The sequence below is a fragment of the Jaculus jaculus genome, chromosome 7 (genome assembly GCF_020740685.1).
Source record: "Jaculus jaculus isolate mJacJac1 chromosome 7, mJacJac1.mat.Y.cur, whole genome shotgun sequence".
Taxonomy (NCBI): Eukaryota; Metazoa; Chordata; class Mammalia; order Rodentia; family Dipodidae; genus Jaculus; species Jaculus jaculus.
The window spans coordinates 53,925,746-53,944,502 of record NC_059108.1 but is presented as its reverse complement, the minus strand read 5'-3'; the positions used below and the strand labels follow the sequence as shown (position 1 = coordinate 53,944,502).

General features: G+C 38.3%; 1 protein-coding gene across 5 annotated transcripts in view; it reads right to left on the bottom strand.

Annotated features, from left to right (window-relative positions):
- Mms22l (MMS22 like, DNA repair protein) overlaps positions 1-18,757 on the bottom strand; it is a 184,142-nt gene that overhangs the window by 38,635 nt on the left and 126,750 nt on the right. For all 5 annotated transcript variants that reach the window (XM_045154267.1, XM_045154269.1, XM_045154268.1 and 2 more), the window contains one exon: positions 2,340-2,533. In XM_045154267.1, coding sequence (XP_045010202.1) covers positions 2,340-2,533 — 194 coding nt within the window. The remainder of the gene's footprint in view (positions 1-2,339; positions 2,534-18,757) is intronic.

The following is an 18,757-nucleotide window of genomic DNA, read 5'->3' as shown; positions in this document are numbered from 1 at the left end:
ATTATTTTCTCAATTGTTTTGAATTAATCATCTTGATTCCATCCACTGATTCCTACTATATGAAAATTGTTCTTCAGGTCACCTGTGCTTACTTCCTGCTCTTGGTAAGGCCAATGACTAATTCTCAGGTGTCATTGTACTAGATCCACTAACACTTCCCCACCTGGTGTCTCCATCACTCCACACTTCATGGTTTTCTTCTTGGCTGCACTCTCTTTCAGTCTAATCTCATTTCTCTGTAGTGTATGAATCTTTGTATACTACACACACACACACACACACACACACACACACACACACACACACAGAACTATCTTCTACCTTCTCACTTCACCCATTCTTATACTAATGGTGATCATCTCACATTATCTCTACATGGATAGTCATTTAAGTCAGCTTAGATCTCTTCAAGGAGGCCTATGATTATTACCCAAGCCCTCTGAACATCTGTTTGGATTCTAGTATATATTTTTTTAAATCCTCTAAAATTAAAAATCTTTTATTTTCTGTTACGTGTTCCCTCTATTATTTTCCTTATCTCAGCAAACTGCTTACCCTTTGTTCCTCTCATTAACTATTTTAGTTACCTTACCTGCTCAAATTGTGTCAGGTCTACCTTCAAAATACATTTTATAACTTCATACAGTGCAGACAGGCTCTTGCCTAGGAAATGCTGCACAGTATGGCTCCTCTCTCCTCCATCGCATCTTTGTTCAAATGTTACTAACTCAAGCCTGCATGAGTACTTTATTTAAACTGCAACGTGCCTTTGGCTTTCCTCATCCTCATCCTCATTTTTCCTGTATTTTAATTTATTTCTCAGCATGTAATACTATCTAACACTTTATACTTTCTAAAATGTATTTGTTTTTTCCTGAATGCAGTGGTGCCCATCTGTAATCTCAGCACTTGAGAGGAAGAGGCACCAGGATCCCAAGTTCCAGGCCAACTTGGGTATTTACATAGCAAGACTCTGTCTCAAAAATAGCAGCAGTGGGCTAGAGAAGGCTTAGCGGTTAAGACACTTGTCTGCAAAGCCAAAGGACCCAGGTCCAATTCCCTAGGACCCACATAAGCCAGATGCACAAAGGTGGCACATGCATCAGTTCGTTTGCAGCAGCTGGAGGCCCTGGCATGCCTATTCTTTCTCATTCTCTTTCTCAAATAAATAAAAATTTTTAATAAATAGCTGCATCAATAAATTATCTTTCACTAGACTGTAAGTTTTATAGAAGAGGGTATTCATGTTTTCAACACCATATTGGTACACTTCCAATACCTACAAAAATACTTAAATCAAATTCAAAATTCACATATTTAGCCTTGTATTTATATATTACTTATTTTCAGAAGCCAATACAGCACTGAACAAACTAATTATCTGTGTGACTGACTAGTGGTTAGGACTGTCACACTGGCTACTAGTGATTGCTCCAGTTCAAACTTACTGAACCCCAGTATTTCTCTGTATACACAAAGTTTAGGAGGACACCACTGCCTAACCACCATCCTCTATTTGTAACATCTTCATGCCAGACATGTTTCCACTTTTCAAGATCTTTCCAAATTCATATTATTCATCAGTCCTCCACAGAGCTTGTTTTAGCTCAACTTTCCTCATCCACACCACATTTTTGTAAAATAGATAATAAAGTATTACGTTAAATGTGTAAAATACCTGTCATAAACTTAAGCATATGCAGTAGCAATACTAGTCTGTTTATTCTAGAATGTCATATATTTTGGACATAATATCACATTAAGAAAAATATAATGGTCTCATCTTAGAATATTACAAGTGTTCATATATTAAAATCCAGCTTCTCATTCATGATTCACAGTTCCCCTAAAGCCTAAATGCCTGTCCTTAGGTCACTAATCAAACTAAATAAATGCTACAATCTAAAATAGAACCAAGAGGAAGTCAGAACAGCATTGTGTCATTGCCATTCTGATCTCAGCCTCTTGCTGCTGAAATGCTGTTCATTCTACATTCTTTTTCTCCTTATACAAATTGATATCTGCTCCTACAATTTGAAAATATACTCCACTACAGATACTCAGATGCTACTTTACTTTTCAAATACTGTGTGCATAAGGAAAGCTTATGTACATTTCATATGCTTAAGAGTGAAACTGCCTTTTTATTTATTTTTTATAATCGTTTTAATGACATATTAACCAAAGAAGCCCAATTTAAAAATACATCATTTATTTCATCATTTTGGTTGTCAAAATATTTATCATATTTTGCCATAAATACCAACCAAGGAGAAGAAAATACTGACAAAGAATCTGCAAAAAGAGAAAGCAATTAACAAATTAAAATCAGTACTGACCTGCAGCTATATCTGCAAGTTGTGAGAGAGGCACAATCTGTGCCATTCTCTGACTCTTTAGAAATGAGAAGAAATGTCTCCATAGTGCACTGGCAACTGCAGCAAGGTGGCGCTCTTTAGCCGATAATGAAGACTGTGTAATTAGGTCCACATTCTCCCTTTGAAGTTCCTGACACAATTGTTGATGAATACTCCTAAATAGAAATAAAAATACAGCTAACAACCAAGAAATGCTCACAGAAATTTTAATACATTTTGTTTCTCTCATTTATATCATATGAAAACTGTAAGACCATTTTATATAATTAAAACCTTTATGCCAAGACATAATGCATTTCTTGTTATTTGATGGATGAATGATGGCATATTAAGCACCATAAAGTTAATGTTAATTACTAATGTCAACCATTAATTATATGCTTTTTACTATGTCAGATCCAAATGAGGAACAGGCAGCTTCAGAGTGAAGGTCTGCATTTGCAACTCATGTATGACAAGTGATTTTACTCACAACCTAGACACAAAAACAGTTTTTTAAAACATTTTGCCAGAGGGCTTCAGGACACATATGTACTAGGAGGAAGGTAAGTGCATCTGGCTTAAGTGTGGTATTTTAAATTAATTTTTGTTCACTATGTAGGAAAGACTCAGACCTTGTGTTAATACACAAACCTGTGCTGGATATCATCTTGATATCTTCGAACAAAAGGATGCATAATCATTTTAACATAGCAGACAAGCAATAAAAAGCTACTTTTCATTAAGTAATAAAACATAATTCAATACTGTCTTAAATTTTGATCCATCAACTTCTTTTCTGCTTAGTTAAAATGAAAACAGATATCTTTGAGCCCTATTAGAACCACATGTGCAGTAAAATGAGGTGATCAATTAATCTGGAATGGGGAGTACTCTTGAGATTTCTAGTGATCTGGAAGACATGGGGTCTAAAAACAATGCAACCACAGATTAACCATGTGATAGGCTAAATGCAGAGTAATGCTACTATTCCAATCACTGCTGCCAGACCAATGGAGATGCTGACCTCACAACTTGTAACATAACCAACCCCATTATCATCCTTCTCAGTTGCTTTCCTCAGCTAAACAGAAAGATAGATAATGCAAAGAAAAAGAAAGCAGGCTTCTTTTGAATAAAAACTTAAAAAAATATTAATTCCAAGGTGGAGAGATGGCTCAGCAGGTGAGGTGCTTGCCTGCAAGCCTAATGACCTGGGTTTGATCCCCCAGTACCCACATAAAGCCTGATGCACAAACTGGCACATGCATCTGGAGTTTGTTTGCAGTGACTAGAAGCTCTGGTATGCTTATATCCTTTCCTCTCTTGCCCCCCCCTGCAAATAAATATTTTAACATTTAAAAGAATATTTAAAAAATTAATTCCAACACAGTATTCTTAATGTTTTGTAAGCACTTTATTTGGGGTAAGTAAACACTTAATGAGACTATATATAACACAGAGCTAGTACTTGTTCCTAATGTAATTACACAATGTGATCAAACTGGTTGCAAGACTATGTCTTCTCATATAATTGTACACAAGGGAACAAACATTCTGAGTATAAATTATATAACATTATGACCTTCTGCCCCTTTACAGTGAATAATTATGAGACACTACTTATTTCTCATCGAAGTACTGCAAAAAGTATACAAATGCCTTGGGAAAGAATATATAGCAAGCTATTCTCATAAAAGCTAGCTAAGTATCTGCTATGTACTCTGTGTAAAAACCTACTTTGGCTGCTTTCAATTTAAACTGGAGTCCAGAGACCAATTTAAGTCCTTGGCATAGAATAAAATGAATAGTACACTACAAAAATTCATTTGGCAACCAATTCAACATCTATCGACATAACAAAACACCAGTTTTTATATAATGAAGTTCAAGTAAAATAATACTTCCATTTCCACTGCTTTTTATAAGCTCTATCCAGTTATACTGGTTTCAAAGGATAATACATGAATAGGATAGATAACTGTTACTGTTTCTAATAAGCCTCTTTATTCACTAACTAAAATCTATGTACGAAATTCTTTTACTCAAATTTCTGCATATAACCCAATAGCTAAAAGTACCTGTGCATTGTCAGGTAATCTGTATGTGTGCATATGCATGCATGTATAAATAAGTGTACATGCGTATGTGGATAGATGTATGTATATGCAAAGGTCAAAGGAGAATCCAGTGTTATTCCTCAGGAACACCATCTTTTTATGAGATAGGCTCTTATGAGCCTGCAGCTGACCAAATAGGCTAGACTGGCTAGCAGTTAGCCTCAGGGATCTTCCAGTCTCCATATCCCACACTGGATTACAAGCATAAGCCTCTGTCACAACAGGTTTTTTTTTGGGGGGGAAAGGGGGGGTCCTGGGGATCATGCTTATATGACAAGCACTTACCAACTAAGCTATCTCCCCAGCCCTCAGATTACTTTTTATATTTTTATTGACAACTTCCATGAATATAAACAATATACCATGATCATAATCACCTCTCACCACCCTCCAAAATCCCTCCACTGAATCCCTTATTTACAACTAGTCTGTCTTCTATTTTGATGCCATTTCCCCCCTAGTATGCAGACCTTGTGTAGCATCAGCCACTGCATATCTGAAGGACAGCATTGTAAGCACTCCTCCCCTTCCTTTGGGTCTTATCTGCCTTTTCCACAATGGTCCCTGGGCCTTGAAAGGTATAATAGTGATGTCTCTCTTGGTGCTAAACACTCACTCCACTGTCACTTCTCAACACACTGGTGAGTTTTGAGTCACCCCAGTGGTCACTACAGTGAGGTTATTTTTAAAAATGCATTTTCTTAATCAGAAGAGAGACTAGTGGAAAAGAAACTTGTACTGTTAGATGTGGTCACTGTGTATCTACTAAAGACACATTTACAAAAGTACAAATATTAAAAAGCAGGGGCTGGAGAGATGGCTTGGCAGCAAAGGCACTTGCTTGTGAAATCTAAGGATCCATGTTGGACTCCTCATGTCCCAAATAAGCCAGATGCACAAGGTGATGCAAGCATGCAAGGTCACACATGTGCACAAGATGACACGGGTGTCTGGAGTTTGACTTCAGGGGCTGGAGGCCCTGGTGGACCATTTTCTCTCTCTCTCTCATAAAAAGAATTATAAACATTTTATAAAAAGTGGGTTTAGGGCAGGAGAAATGGTTTAGTGGTTAAGGCACTTGCCTGCAAACAATCCAGGTTCAATTTCCCAATATACATGTAAAGCCAGATGAAGTGGCACATGTGTCTGGAGTTTGTTTGCACTAGCTGGAGGCCCAGGTGTGCTCATTCTCTCTCTCCCACCCCCACTCTTTCTCAAATAATTGTTTTTAAAAAGTACCATCACTAGAAGTAACAATGTACAAGAAATATGATACACACATAGATAAAATGCTATCAAGAATATAATATAGCTCTACATGCCACAGTCATTCTTAGAGGTATTATCTGCTTTCTTCAAGAAACAGTATAAAAAAATAAGAAAGTAGATTTATCACACAAAATGCAAAATGTGATTCTGGTCAAAAGCAAAACAAAAAAAAAGGGAATTAAAATCTCCTAACACTTGGCAACTAAGTGCTCCAAGTAAAGATAAATTTCACCTAGGTTCAAGTAATTTTGGAAATATTCACATGTGGCAATACACATAATAACCACTTCATTTTATATTATAAAAGATGAAATATAGTATTGTAGACAATAAATCTGAATGTCAAGTTACTCAAATTGTAGCTTTCATAGCAGAAATAATAGCAACATCCAGCATTTATTGGTATTTACTATAAGCCCAGTATTATGCCAAGTGTTTCTTTCATAAGTATTATTTCTCATCCTGTGAGGCAAAAACAATTATTATTCAAATCTTATAAATAAGGAATTGAGACCAAAACAAAAGTGGCTGCACTCGGTAACACAGCTGGTTATGAGTAAAACTACTCAGAGCTGTGTGACCTTGGGAGAGAAAAGATTTCCCAATTCCTATTTTCTTAAGAGTCAAGAATGGGAGCAGTGGCAGTGATCTCCATTTAACAGTGTTACTGGGAAATCATAAAAAATGTTCCAGTGACTCTAAGCTCATCATTACACTATGTAAACACCCAGGCCTTTTCACACCTATTATTCATGTGCCTATGGATTCTCTTTGGGTTCTGTTATCCTGGCTCCTGCCTTTCTCACTGCATTCAGGCTCTTTCAGATTCCTTCATTCAAGTACTTTATTGATCACTTTCCCAAGATCCACCCTCTGGTTTTTATCTGCCCACTACTTCCTGCCTGAGTTCACAGGCTCCTTCACCTTTCTTTCTGTCTTGTCTTGCCTTCCCCAGCTACAGGCACCCTGTAGTGGAAGGTGAAGCTGCACACTGCTCTTGGTGCTGCTTCCCCTCACTAATAATGTAAGCAGGCTCTTAATGCTTGTGGCTTTTATACTTGTTTCCTCTGTAGATAAAGAGGCTGTCCTATGCACCTACCCTGGCACTTATAGCTCTGTTTACTATTTTTAATGTATTCTACCTCAAAGTTTAAAGAAAATCTGTCTACTGATGGATGATGAACCACAGACAAGTATGGCATATGACTATGGAGAGCTGCAGAAAGCAGGGGATCAACAGGAATGAGTGTCTCTTGTGTCTCTACTCCAAACATGGCAATTTATAAAAATGTGTAAAAAAAACAAATGGGAAGCTTTAGTTAAAAAGCTAGTCCAAACCACTGTGAGGATTTATTACAAAAATCTTATTGATGTAATTTTTGAAAAACTAAATAGGAATTAAGCTGTTCTTCAACTGGTGAGCCCTTAGATGCTTTGAACATGTTGGTCATCCTTGCCAAAATCCTCACAACAAAGCTATGACCTGCCTTAGTACCCACAACAATATACATGACAATACTAAAGTAATGACACTATGAGAAAATCACCTACGTTTTAAAGCAGAATCATCTAATACAGGACTGAAGAGAGAACTCACTTGACAAGGTACCTGCTTTGCAAGCATGGAGGTCTAAATTCAATCCCAAGACCCATGTAAAATAAGCCACATGTAGACTGGGGAGATGGCTCAGCAGTTAAAGGTGCTTGCTTGCAAAGCCTCTCAGGTCCCTAATCATCTGTGACCCCAGCGGGCTGACCTGTTGTCAATAAGCAATGGAGGCGGAACCAGGATAATATGAAGCTGGCAATGGGAGGTAAAGGCAGGAAAATCCAAAACTCATGGAGCTAATCTGACATTTGTTTGCAGTCTAGCAGTTCATTTGCAGCAACAAGAGACACTGTCTCAAAGAAGGTGGCACACAGACACATTGCAGTTTTACTCTGGCCTCACGCACACCCATACAAAAACAATTTTAAAGAAAAAGCCAGGTGTGCCAGCATACTAGAGCAGCAGAGATGGGGCAAAGGAAAGGTGTGGGGGAAGATCCCTGGGGTTCCCCACTAGCCTAGTTAAATGAGTTCCAGGAAAGTGAGACCCTGTTACAAAAAAGGAAAGATGGGTTAGTAGTTAAGGTGCTTGCCTGCAAAGCCAAAGGACCTAGGTTCAACTCTCCAGGACCCACATAAGCCAGATACACAAGGTAGTGCATGAGTCTGGAGTATGTTTGCAGTGGTGGAGGCCCTGGCGTGCCCACTCTCTCTTTTGTCTCTCATAAATAAATTAAAAAAAATTTAATAAAGGAAAAAAAGGAGGATGTACTGGGCATGGTGGCACACACCTTTAAACCCAGCACTAAGGAGGCAGAGGTAGAAGGATCGCTGTGAGTGGAGGCCAGAGGACACCCTGAGACTACATAGTGAATTCCAGCTCAGCCTGAGCTAGAATGAGACTCCACCTCAAACAAATAAAAATTTAAAAAAAGGAGGATGGTATCCTGAACAACACCTGAGGACCCACACAAAAGTAGCTATAAAGTAGTATGTCAATCCCAAATGACAGGCCAAAGGAATGGGAGGGTAAGGAAGGGAGTGGGGGACACAGAACTGGACCCAAAAGGCAATGATACCATAGAACTCTACATCCTGAATGACAGACCAAATGGCTGAGCCTCCACCAGGCCCTTAGAGGAAACACTGGATTCACAAGGCCCTGGAGAGGGTATGACAAAAGCTGTCCATTATCTCCTATTTCTGATTCTCTCTCTCATTTCTCTATCTCTTTTATATCACTTGGCCAGTTCATCTTTCTCTTCTTGGCTACTGACCTGTAACGCCCGGTACCAGCAGGTGTTTATCATCCACAATGAGCTTTTGATCACAGAAACCTACAACGTTTCCCAAAAGATGACAGATTTATGTCAAAGCACTTGAGGACCCACCATAGGTTAGTGGTAAGACCCTACAGCTGAAGACACCATACACTGTTGGTATGTAGTATGGAGTGACATGGCTGGAAGAGAGCCAGTCCCCAGACGGTATGTCTAGCACCAGAAGGTGCCACATGAGTGACTGGGGGATAAAGACCAATATCTGCCCAAGCAATGCACGATCTAACTTTCTTAGCAGTAAACAACCTGATGCGATGCTCATACAAGTGCAATAGTGGTGCATAGTCATGATGGGAAACCAACTGCTCTCGATTTGGCTAACTGATCTGCTCAGTGGGGCAGAACCCATAGCTGGAGCTGGGAAACAAGTTAGAACCAGATCCAAAAATGAACCTGCTCTCCACTAAACTCTCTCTAAAAACAATGGTTATCACATTTACTTGGTACTAACTTTACTCTCTGTTGGAGAATCTGCTTCTCTTTTTCAGATATGCAGATCTTAAGGAGAGAACCACTCCATAGTACCTCAAAAGGGCCCCAGCTGAAACTAAGAATAATTGGGGAAACATGCAAGAATGCTGCTTTCTTGGCAAACTGAACCAGCACAACTGTGAAGGAGATAGACACAGAAAACAATCAACCCCTACCAAACCAGATATCCAGAGACACAGAGGTTCCCAAGATCTCAACACGGAAACAAACTCAATATGAATCCAACATGGCTTAGGGAAATTTGTGGAAGAGGGGGTGGAAAGAATGTCAGAGCCACACATTGTGTCATGACACACAGAGACATTTCCTCCTACTCAAAACTAAAGGCTAACCCCACAATGCACGACCCATATACTCCAACAAGGAGGGTCCCTGTGGAAGGGAGAGAACAGGGAGGAGGCTAACAATGATACCAACTTGACTGTATTCACTGACTACAAAAATAAATAAATAAAAGTAAAGCTGGGTGTCATGGTGCATATTTTTGATCCCAGCACTTGGGAGGCTGAGACTGAGACCAACCTCAGACTATAGGGTGAGATCCAGGTCAGTGTGAGCTACAGTGAAACCCTACCTCAAAAGAAACTAAAAAATAAAAATGGGACAGGAGGCGTCGCTTGGCGGTTAAGGATTTGCCTGCAAAGCCAAAGGTCACAGGTTCGATTCCCCAGGACCCATGTTATCCAGAAGCACAAGGGGGTGAATGCATCTGGAGTTCATTTGCAGTGGCTGGAGGCCCTGGCATGCCCATTCTCTCTCCCTTCCTCCTTCTCTGTCAAGTAAATAAAAAATATTTAAAAAAATAAAAATAATGATAATAGTAACAATAAAACACTGAAGGCTGAAAGAACAATAAAAAGATCCTGAATGGGGATGACATCACAAAAACAGTGCTAGGCCACCAGCAGAGCCAAGCAAGCTGTTTTCATTGAACAATAGTCACATGGCTGTTATTGAGGTAAACAAATTCTCTGCTTGAGGCTAACTCTACAGGAAGGAATTATGCATGGTACTGAAAACCTAGTGAAAATCCTTGTCTGGAAGGGTCAAAAGCCATAGGAGGAAAGCTACTACTGTTGTTTGGCTAAATGGACAAGTCTACCAAACTGCCCTCTAAATATTTGTTTATGTGCATATATGGGTGCCACTCTCACTTTTGGTCAGAGAAGCTTCTTTTGCAGATTAAGGTGACTAGTAGGGAGATTCAAAACTTGTCCAAATGCCAAGACATAGAGACTGATGAGTGCTCAGCACTAAGTGAGATATCTCTATCATACCCTCCATGGCTAGGTGAACATTGTGAAAGAGGTAGCAGAAGATGAATGTTGTTTTCTGGACACAAAATAGCTACTTCGTCATGACCTTACAGCACTGTTGTTGCCTGCACAATACTGGGCCTATGAGCATATTGTCATAGATGATAGAAGAGTGGGAAAAAAGGAAAGAAAAAAAAGACATCAAAGAAGAAGAGATTTATGAAGGAGAACAAAAGATACTAGGAAGGGATTAAAATCAAAATATATTATTTACATGGATGAAAACTGTCACAGAAAAGTTTTTAAAAGTGATATGGAGTGATTAATCTAATAAGGACAAAGAACTGGCTATAGAAGGGGATCATGTACTCAGAAAAGTTCTTGTGAACATCTAGGTGGTACATGTTCAATCTGAGTTACCTCATGAAGGAAGAGATGGGCAGTGGTAATTATTTGTATTTGGTGAAGAAGATAGAACAGCTTATGTTATGGCCAAGTTTCAATGAAAGAAAACTGGAAGTTGGGAGTAACAATTTCTGCAGAAGCAAAGTGTAACTTGATTTTAAGCCTTGATATGGAAAATTTTAACCGACAATATCCAAAATGTTTTTGGAAATTTAATTCAAGAGTAAAAGAGTGCCTTGAGACCCAAGTGTCACTCTGCCCAGCAGTTCAGCTCTTTATAATGAACATGTCAATATCCATTGCGTGAGAAACTGCATTACATACTGACAGTTCACGTTTAAAAAAAAAAATGTACACTACTAAGTGCTGAAGCAAAACATGAACTGAGAACTCAACAGAAACTTCTGGGAAGAGACATGTCATCACTATTATGGAAGATTTTTCAGCTAACTGAAAACAATATTGTGAAAAACACACAGGATTAAAAAAAAAAATCTGAACAAAGCCCAGTGACACAAAATTGCATATAATTTAGGGATCCTGTGGTGCTATCAGAGAATGAAAAGCAAAGGAGGAGAATGGGGGAAAATGTTACTAGAATACTGATGATGTCCAATACAGGTTTGTCTGCCACTGGAATACTATGTGGCTAAAGATCAGAATCTTTATTTTTGAGGTTAGAGGACATCATGTCTGTGAAGAATTTCACAATGAAATGTACAAGATATAACTGTCATAATGTTCTTTGGAGATTTCAATGGCTTACTCAAAGTCAAATCATTTCAATATTTACAGCCACAAATAAATAATTCTTAAAGGCCAAGACAACCAACCAAGACAAAAGCAACTTAACACTGCAGTGTATATAAGAAATTATACATTTAGATACCCTAGGGTAACTGCATTGGGCTAATATTACAACACAAGTCATCTTGAAAATACTTCTATAAAAAAATCTGATGAATATGTAATGTGTGTCTTTACACATATACAAAAAAAATGTTAAAACTATTGCACAAGGTATGGTGGCAGACACCTTTAATCCCAGCATGTGGGAGGCGGGGATAGGAAGATCATCATGAGTTTGAGGCCACCCTGAGACTACATAGTGAATTACCAATCAGCCAGGGCAAGAGAAAGACCCTACTTTGAAAAACAAAAACCAAAACAAAACCTTATTCATCATGAGTGTTGGGGAGAAGGCTCAGCAACATGACGGCCTGAAATTGCTGGATATGATTCCCCTAGGACCCACATACAAACGGGGGGTATGGTCACACCAGTCTCTGGAAGGGAGGTAGAGACCAGAGAATGTCTAGGTCTTGCTGACCAAAAACAGCACTCCAGTTCAAGGGAGAGACCCCTGTCTCAAGGAAGTAGGTGTCTGAGTGATAAAGAAGGATGCCTAAAGTTCTCTGGCCTCCACACATAAGCACATGAGGCATGAGCACCTGCACACACGTCATGTACTACTAACTATTCCTCACAACAGTCTCCTAGAGTGCTGCACCATGCGCTCATTTAATAACAGGAGGCATGTGAGCACATCCAGGAACAAGCTTGGCCAATTAGCAACAGCATTAACACAACATACTGTTAACACTCAAGAAATGGACACTCTACTAAATTATTTTAAGTGGGATGCATTTATTTTGTGGAAGTTTCTTTCTGTCATTTATTCCGTCTTTGCAGTGATGGCACAATCCATGTTTTTAGTAAAGTAACAGCCCTGTATATAACACAAAGAATGGAGGAAGCATGCTAAATGTTCTAGGTTTCCATTCTCTAGTCACCAAGATGCCTTCACAGCAACTGTGAATGGTGGAATGGCCTAAACAAGGTCAGGAGAAGAGACTGAGTAAAAGCAAGGTGGGAGAGGGTTAATCAAAATTGAAGAAGGTGTGGATAAGCCATATGAAAACTTACCTGTTTTGGATAATGGCACACCCAAAAGCCACAGACTGTTACTAGAAAATTGTCAGTGCCAGGGAGGGGATACCTTCCAATGAGTTGTTGGCCAGGGAGGCCCCCAAAACATTAAATACCATTGCCAAGGCTCTTGGATTCCCACTAGAAACAGATTGTAAGAACTTATTGCTGAAGATTCCATATGCCTGGGTTGCAAGGTCACAGAGAAATCAACCTGTAGCTAAACTGAAAATCTCCCTTTAGACCAGCTGACTGAAGGCTGGAAAAAGTTGCACTACACACAGTCCTATGAGAGACAGAAAACATCAGTGGTGAAAACAGTGGACACAGCAAGACTTCAGTTTGGCAACTAGGCCAAAAGACTGAATGAGTGCAATAGTGGCATGTTTGTTATGGGGGAAACCAACTGCTCTTTAATTGGATTAGACTGCTCTGTGGGAAGGAATATATGCTTGGTACTGAAAACCTAATCAAAAGCCTATGAAAGGACAGGTCATGAGCCTTAGGAGTGTAAAACCTGCACTTGTCTGGCTAAATGCATGTATTATGTTCACCAAACTGCCCTTTAAGCACTTTACCTAATGTTCATACCCATATATTAATACCCATATATTAATGCTAGCTACACTCACTTGTGGTTAGAGAAGCCTCTTTTTCAGATGGCAGGGACCACTGGGATGACCCAAAAGGCACCATAGTGCTGAGAAGATGTGGCAGAGGAGTTCAGCACTAAAACCTCTCTATCACACCCTCCAAGGCTCATGGTTCATTGCTGAAGAGGAGGCAAAAAAATGTATGAGCCAAAGGAAGGGGAAGACTGCTTACAATGCAATTGTCCAGACAGAAACTGGCTTTGATATCCATGACCTTGCAGTGCCTAGTACTACTTTCACAAGACCCTCATAATAGGAGGAAAAGATGATGACATCAGAATAAAAGAGAGACTTAAGGAGAGAGGAAGGAGAAATGATGGAGAGTAGATTTGGACAGGGGAAATAGGGGGAGGAAGGAAACTATCATGATTTATTGTCTGTAATTATGGAAGTTGTCAATAAAAACATTTTTAAAAAAGAAACTATTAGTAAACAGATGTTATGACATAGGGATTTCTAAAAGAGCCTTTGAACAATTATCACCTGACCAATGTCAACTTACTTATAATGGAATAGTAAATGCCACAAACCTTATACTGCTTTTATGCAGTTAGGTCTTCAACTGCCAAAAACTCATCCTCAAATTGAATAGCAAATAAGTTAATGGATGAAAAACAATGAAATGGAGAAAATGGCTGCAATAGGAAACATCAGTTGGCAGGTTCACCTGCTGCTACAATGTGGCGATTAAGACTGAGTAAAGACTTGTGATCTTTGACCTTGAGGTTAGAGGGCACTAAGGAGTGAGATTATTTCTAAGGACTTTAACAATACAATGAACACATCTCTAATAAAATAGATAACCTGCCATAGTAGACTCTGGGGACATCAAAAGTTTAATAGTCCTGAATCTGGGAGATCTCATGACTGTTCACCTATTAGGTCCAACACTTTGTTACCCTCAGAAAGTCCCACATACTGTATCTGTTACTTGTTCCAAATATCCCAAATTGGGTAGCTTTTGGGATATTTGGAGGACATATCCAAAACACCTCTACTAACTTTCTAGAATGAACTTTGGTTCCAAGTTGGCTAACGACTCTGCCTGAGAAATCACCAGAAACAAAGGCCAATATACTCAAGATAGGCTTGCTGAGTGACTTTAAAGTGTTTCACGACCTGATGATTCTAAGTCATAGGATAAATGCACTGCCTTGTAGATATACTAAAGAGAATAAAGATATGAGAAGCAAAGCTGAGTTACTGTCTCTCTCATGGATCTCTATAGAGGAGGATAAGGAATACCTAGAGGAAATGGAGGCCACAATTTCTTTTCATCAGTGATGACTTGAGTAAAATCTTTTTAGAAACCAAATTAGACAACTATCTCTACTGATTCAGCACAAAAACAAACAAGTTTTTAAATTTTTTTAAAATTTTCTTAATTTTTATTAGCATTTTCCATGATTACAAAAAAATATCCCATGGTAATTTTCTCCCTCCCCCCACATCACATTTCGCCCTTTGAAATTCCATTTGCCATCATAAAACCTCCCCATCTCAATCATTGTACTTACAATACCAACCTATTAAGGACCTTCCTACCTACACTTCTTTATGTCTCCTTTTTAACTTACTGGCCTCTGCTACTAAGTATTTTCATTCTCATGATGAAGCCCAATCATCTGTAGCTAGGATCCACATATGAGAGAGAACATGAGGCACTTGGCTTTCTCGGCCTGGGTTACCTCACTTAGTATAATCCTTTCCAGGTCCATCCATTTTTCTTTACCACTGAGCAGAACCCCATTGTATAAATGTGCCACATCTTCATTATCCACTCATCAGTTGAGGGACATCTAGGCTGGTTCCATTTCCCAGCTATTATAAATTGAGCAGCAATAAACATGGTTGAGCACGTACTTCTAAGGAAATGAGATGAGTCCTTAGGATATATGCCTAGGAGTGCTATAGCTGGGTCATATGGTAGATCAACCCTTAGCTGTTTTAGGAACTTCCACATTGATTTCGACAATGGCTGAACCAGATTGCATTCCCACCAGCAGTGTAGAAGGGTTCCTCTTTTTCCACATCCCTGCCAACATTTATGATCATTTGTTTACATGATGGTGGCCAATCTGACAGGAGTGAGATGGAATCTCAATGTAGTTTTAATCTGCATTTCCCTGATGACTAGTGACGTAGAACATTTTTTTAGATGCTTATATGCCATTCGTATTTCTTCCTTTGAGAACTCTCTATTTAGCTCCATAGACCATTTTTTGATTGGCTTGTTTAATTCCTTATTAAACTTTTTGAGTTCTTTGTATATCCTAGATATTAATCCTCTATCACATATATAGATGGCAAAGATCTTTTCCCATTCTGTAGATTGCCTCTCTGCTTTTTTCACTGGGTCCTTTGCAGTGCTAAATCTTTGTAATTTCATGAGGTGCAGTGATTAATCTGTAGTTTTATTGCCTGAGCAATTGGGATTGTATTCAGAAAGTATTTGCCAAGACCAATATGTTGAGGGTTTCCCCTACTTTTTCCTCTAACACTTTCAGTGTTTCAGGTCTGATGTTAAGGTCTTTAATCCATTTGGACTTAATTCTTGTGCATGGCGAGAGAGAAGAATCTATTTTCATCCTTCTGCAGATATATATACAGTTTTCCCAACACCATTTGCTGAAGAGGCTGTCTTTTCTCCACTGGGTATTTTTGGCATTTTTATCCAATATCAGGTGGCTATAGCTACTTGGGCTTACACCTGAGTCCTCTATTCTGTTCCACTGATCTAAATGTCTGTTCTTTTGTGCCAGTACCATACTGTTTTTGTTACTATGGCTCTGTGGTATAGGTTAAAATCAGGTAAGGTGATACCACCAGCCTTATTTTTGTTGCTCAGTATTATTTTAGATATTCAAGATTTTTGTGATTCCAAATGAATTTTTGGATTGTTTTTTGTATTTCCATGAAGAATGCATTTGGAATTTTGATAGGGATTGCATTAAATGTGTAGATTGCTTTTGGTAAGATTGCCATTTTCACAATATTGATTCTTCCAATCAATAACAATCAAAGTAATAATCAAAAATAATGGATGTTTCTCCACCATCTAGTTAGTGTCTTCTGCAATTTCTCGCTTGAGTGTTTTAAAGTTCTCATTGTAGAGATTCTTTACTTCCTTGGTTAGGTTTATTCCAAAGTACTTTATTTTTTTCGATGCAATTGTGAATGGGAGTGATTCTCTGATTTCATCCTATGTGTGTTTGTTGTTAGCATATATGAAGGCTACTGATTTCTGTGTATTTATTTTGTATCCTGCTACATTGCTGTAGGTTTTGATCAGCTCTAACAGTTTGCTAGTAGAGTCTTTAGGATCCTTTATGTATAGAATCATGTCATCTGCAAATAATAACTTGATCTCTTCCTTTCCAATTTGTATCCCTTTTGTGTGCCTCTTGCCTTATTGCTATGGCTAAGATTTCCAAAAGTATATTAAATGAAAGTGGGGACAGTGGACACCCTTGTCTTGTTCCTGATTTTAGTGGAAAAGCTTCCAGTTTTTCCCCATTTAGTAATATGTTGGCTGTAGGCTTGTCATAAATAGCTTTTATTATATTGAGATATGTTCCTTCTATTCCCAGTCTCTGTAGGACTTTTATCATGAAAGGATGTTGGATTTTGTCAAATGCTTTCTCTGCATCTAATGAGATGGTCATGTGATTTTTGTCCTGCAACAGGTTTATATAATGTATTACATTTATAGATTTGCATATATTGAACCATCCCTGAATCTCTGGGATAAAGCCTACTTGGTCAGGGTGAATGATCTTTTTGATATTCTCTTGCATTCTGTTTGCCAATATTTTGTTGAGATTTTTTGCATCTATGTTCATGAGGGAGATTGGTCTGTAATTTTTGTTTTTTGTTCTATCTTTGCCTGGTTTTAGTATCAGAGTGATGCTGGCCTCATAGAAGGAGTTTGATAGAATTCCTTCTTTTTCTATTTCCTGGATTAGCTTAAGAAGCAATGGTGTTAGCTCTTCCTTAAAAGTCTGGTAAAATTCAGCAGTGAATCCATCCAGGCCTGGGCTTTTTGTAGTTGGGAGATTAGATAACTGTTTGGATCTCCATGCTTGTTATAGGTCTATTTAAGTGATTAATCTCATTTCGATTTAATTTAGGTAGGTCATATAAATCAAGGAAATCATCCACTTCTTTCAAATTTTCATACTTTGTGGAGTATATGCTTTTATAGAATGTCCCTATGATTTTTTGAATTTCTATTGAACCTGTTGTGATGTTATCTTTTTCATCTCTGATTTTATTAATTTGTGTTTCTTCTCTCTTTCTTTTGGTCAGATTTGCTAAGGGTTTATCAATCTTGTTTATCCTTTCAAAAACCAACTCTTAGTTTCATTAATTCATTGGATTGTTTTTTTTGTTGTTGTTGTTGTTTCTATTTCATTAATTTCTGCCCTGATCTTTATTTCTTCCCATCTACTGATTTTTGGTTTGCTTTGTTCTTCTTTTTCCAAGGCTTTAAGGTGAAGCATTAGGTCATTTACCTGCAACCTTTCTAATTTCTTAATATAGGCACTGAAAGCTATAAATTTACCTCTTAGAACTGCCTTCATTGTGTCCCAGAGATTTGGGTATGATGTGTTCTCATTATTGTTTGACTCTATAAATTTTTTGATTTCCTTCTTGATTTCTTCATTGACCCATTCATCCTTTCATAGTGTATTGTTTAGTTTCCATGATTTTGTGTATGCTGTATAGCCTTTCTTGCTACTGATTTGTAGTTTTATTCCTTTGTGATCAGATAGAATGCAAGGAGTTATTTCAATTTTCCTGAATTTGTTAAGATTTGCTTTGTGTCCTAATATATGTTATACTTTTGAGAATGTCCCATGTGCTGCTGAAAAGAATGTATATTCTGCAGCCTTTGGATGAAATGTCCTGTATATATCTGTTAGGACCATTCCTTCTATGACCTCATTTAGTCCAGATGCCTCTGTTTATTTTTTTTCCAGGATGACCTGTCAATTGATGAGAGTGGGGTGTTAAAGTCACCCACCAAAACTGTGTTTGGTGTTATCTGTGATGTTAGTTCTAATAGTGTTTGTTTGAAGAATTTGGGAGCCTCCATGTTAGGTGCATATGTTTAGGATTGTAATGTCCTCCTGTTGGAGTGTGCCCTTAATTAATAAAAAGTGACCTTCCTTATCTTTCTTGACTAACGTTGGACTAAAGTCTACCTTGTCAGATATCAGGATGGCAACCCCTGCTTGTTTTCTAGGCCCATTTGCTTGAAACACCATCTTCCAACCTTTCACCCTAAGATAATGTCTATCCTTTGTAGAAAGGTGAATTTCTTGGAGACAACAAATTGTAGGATCCTGCTTTTTAACGCAGTCTGCAAACCTATGTCTTATCGTT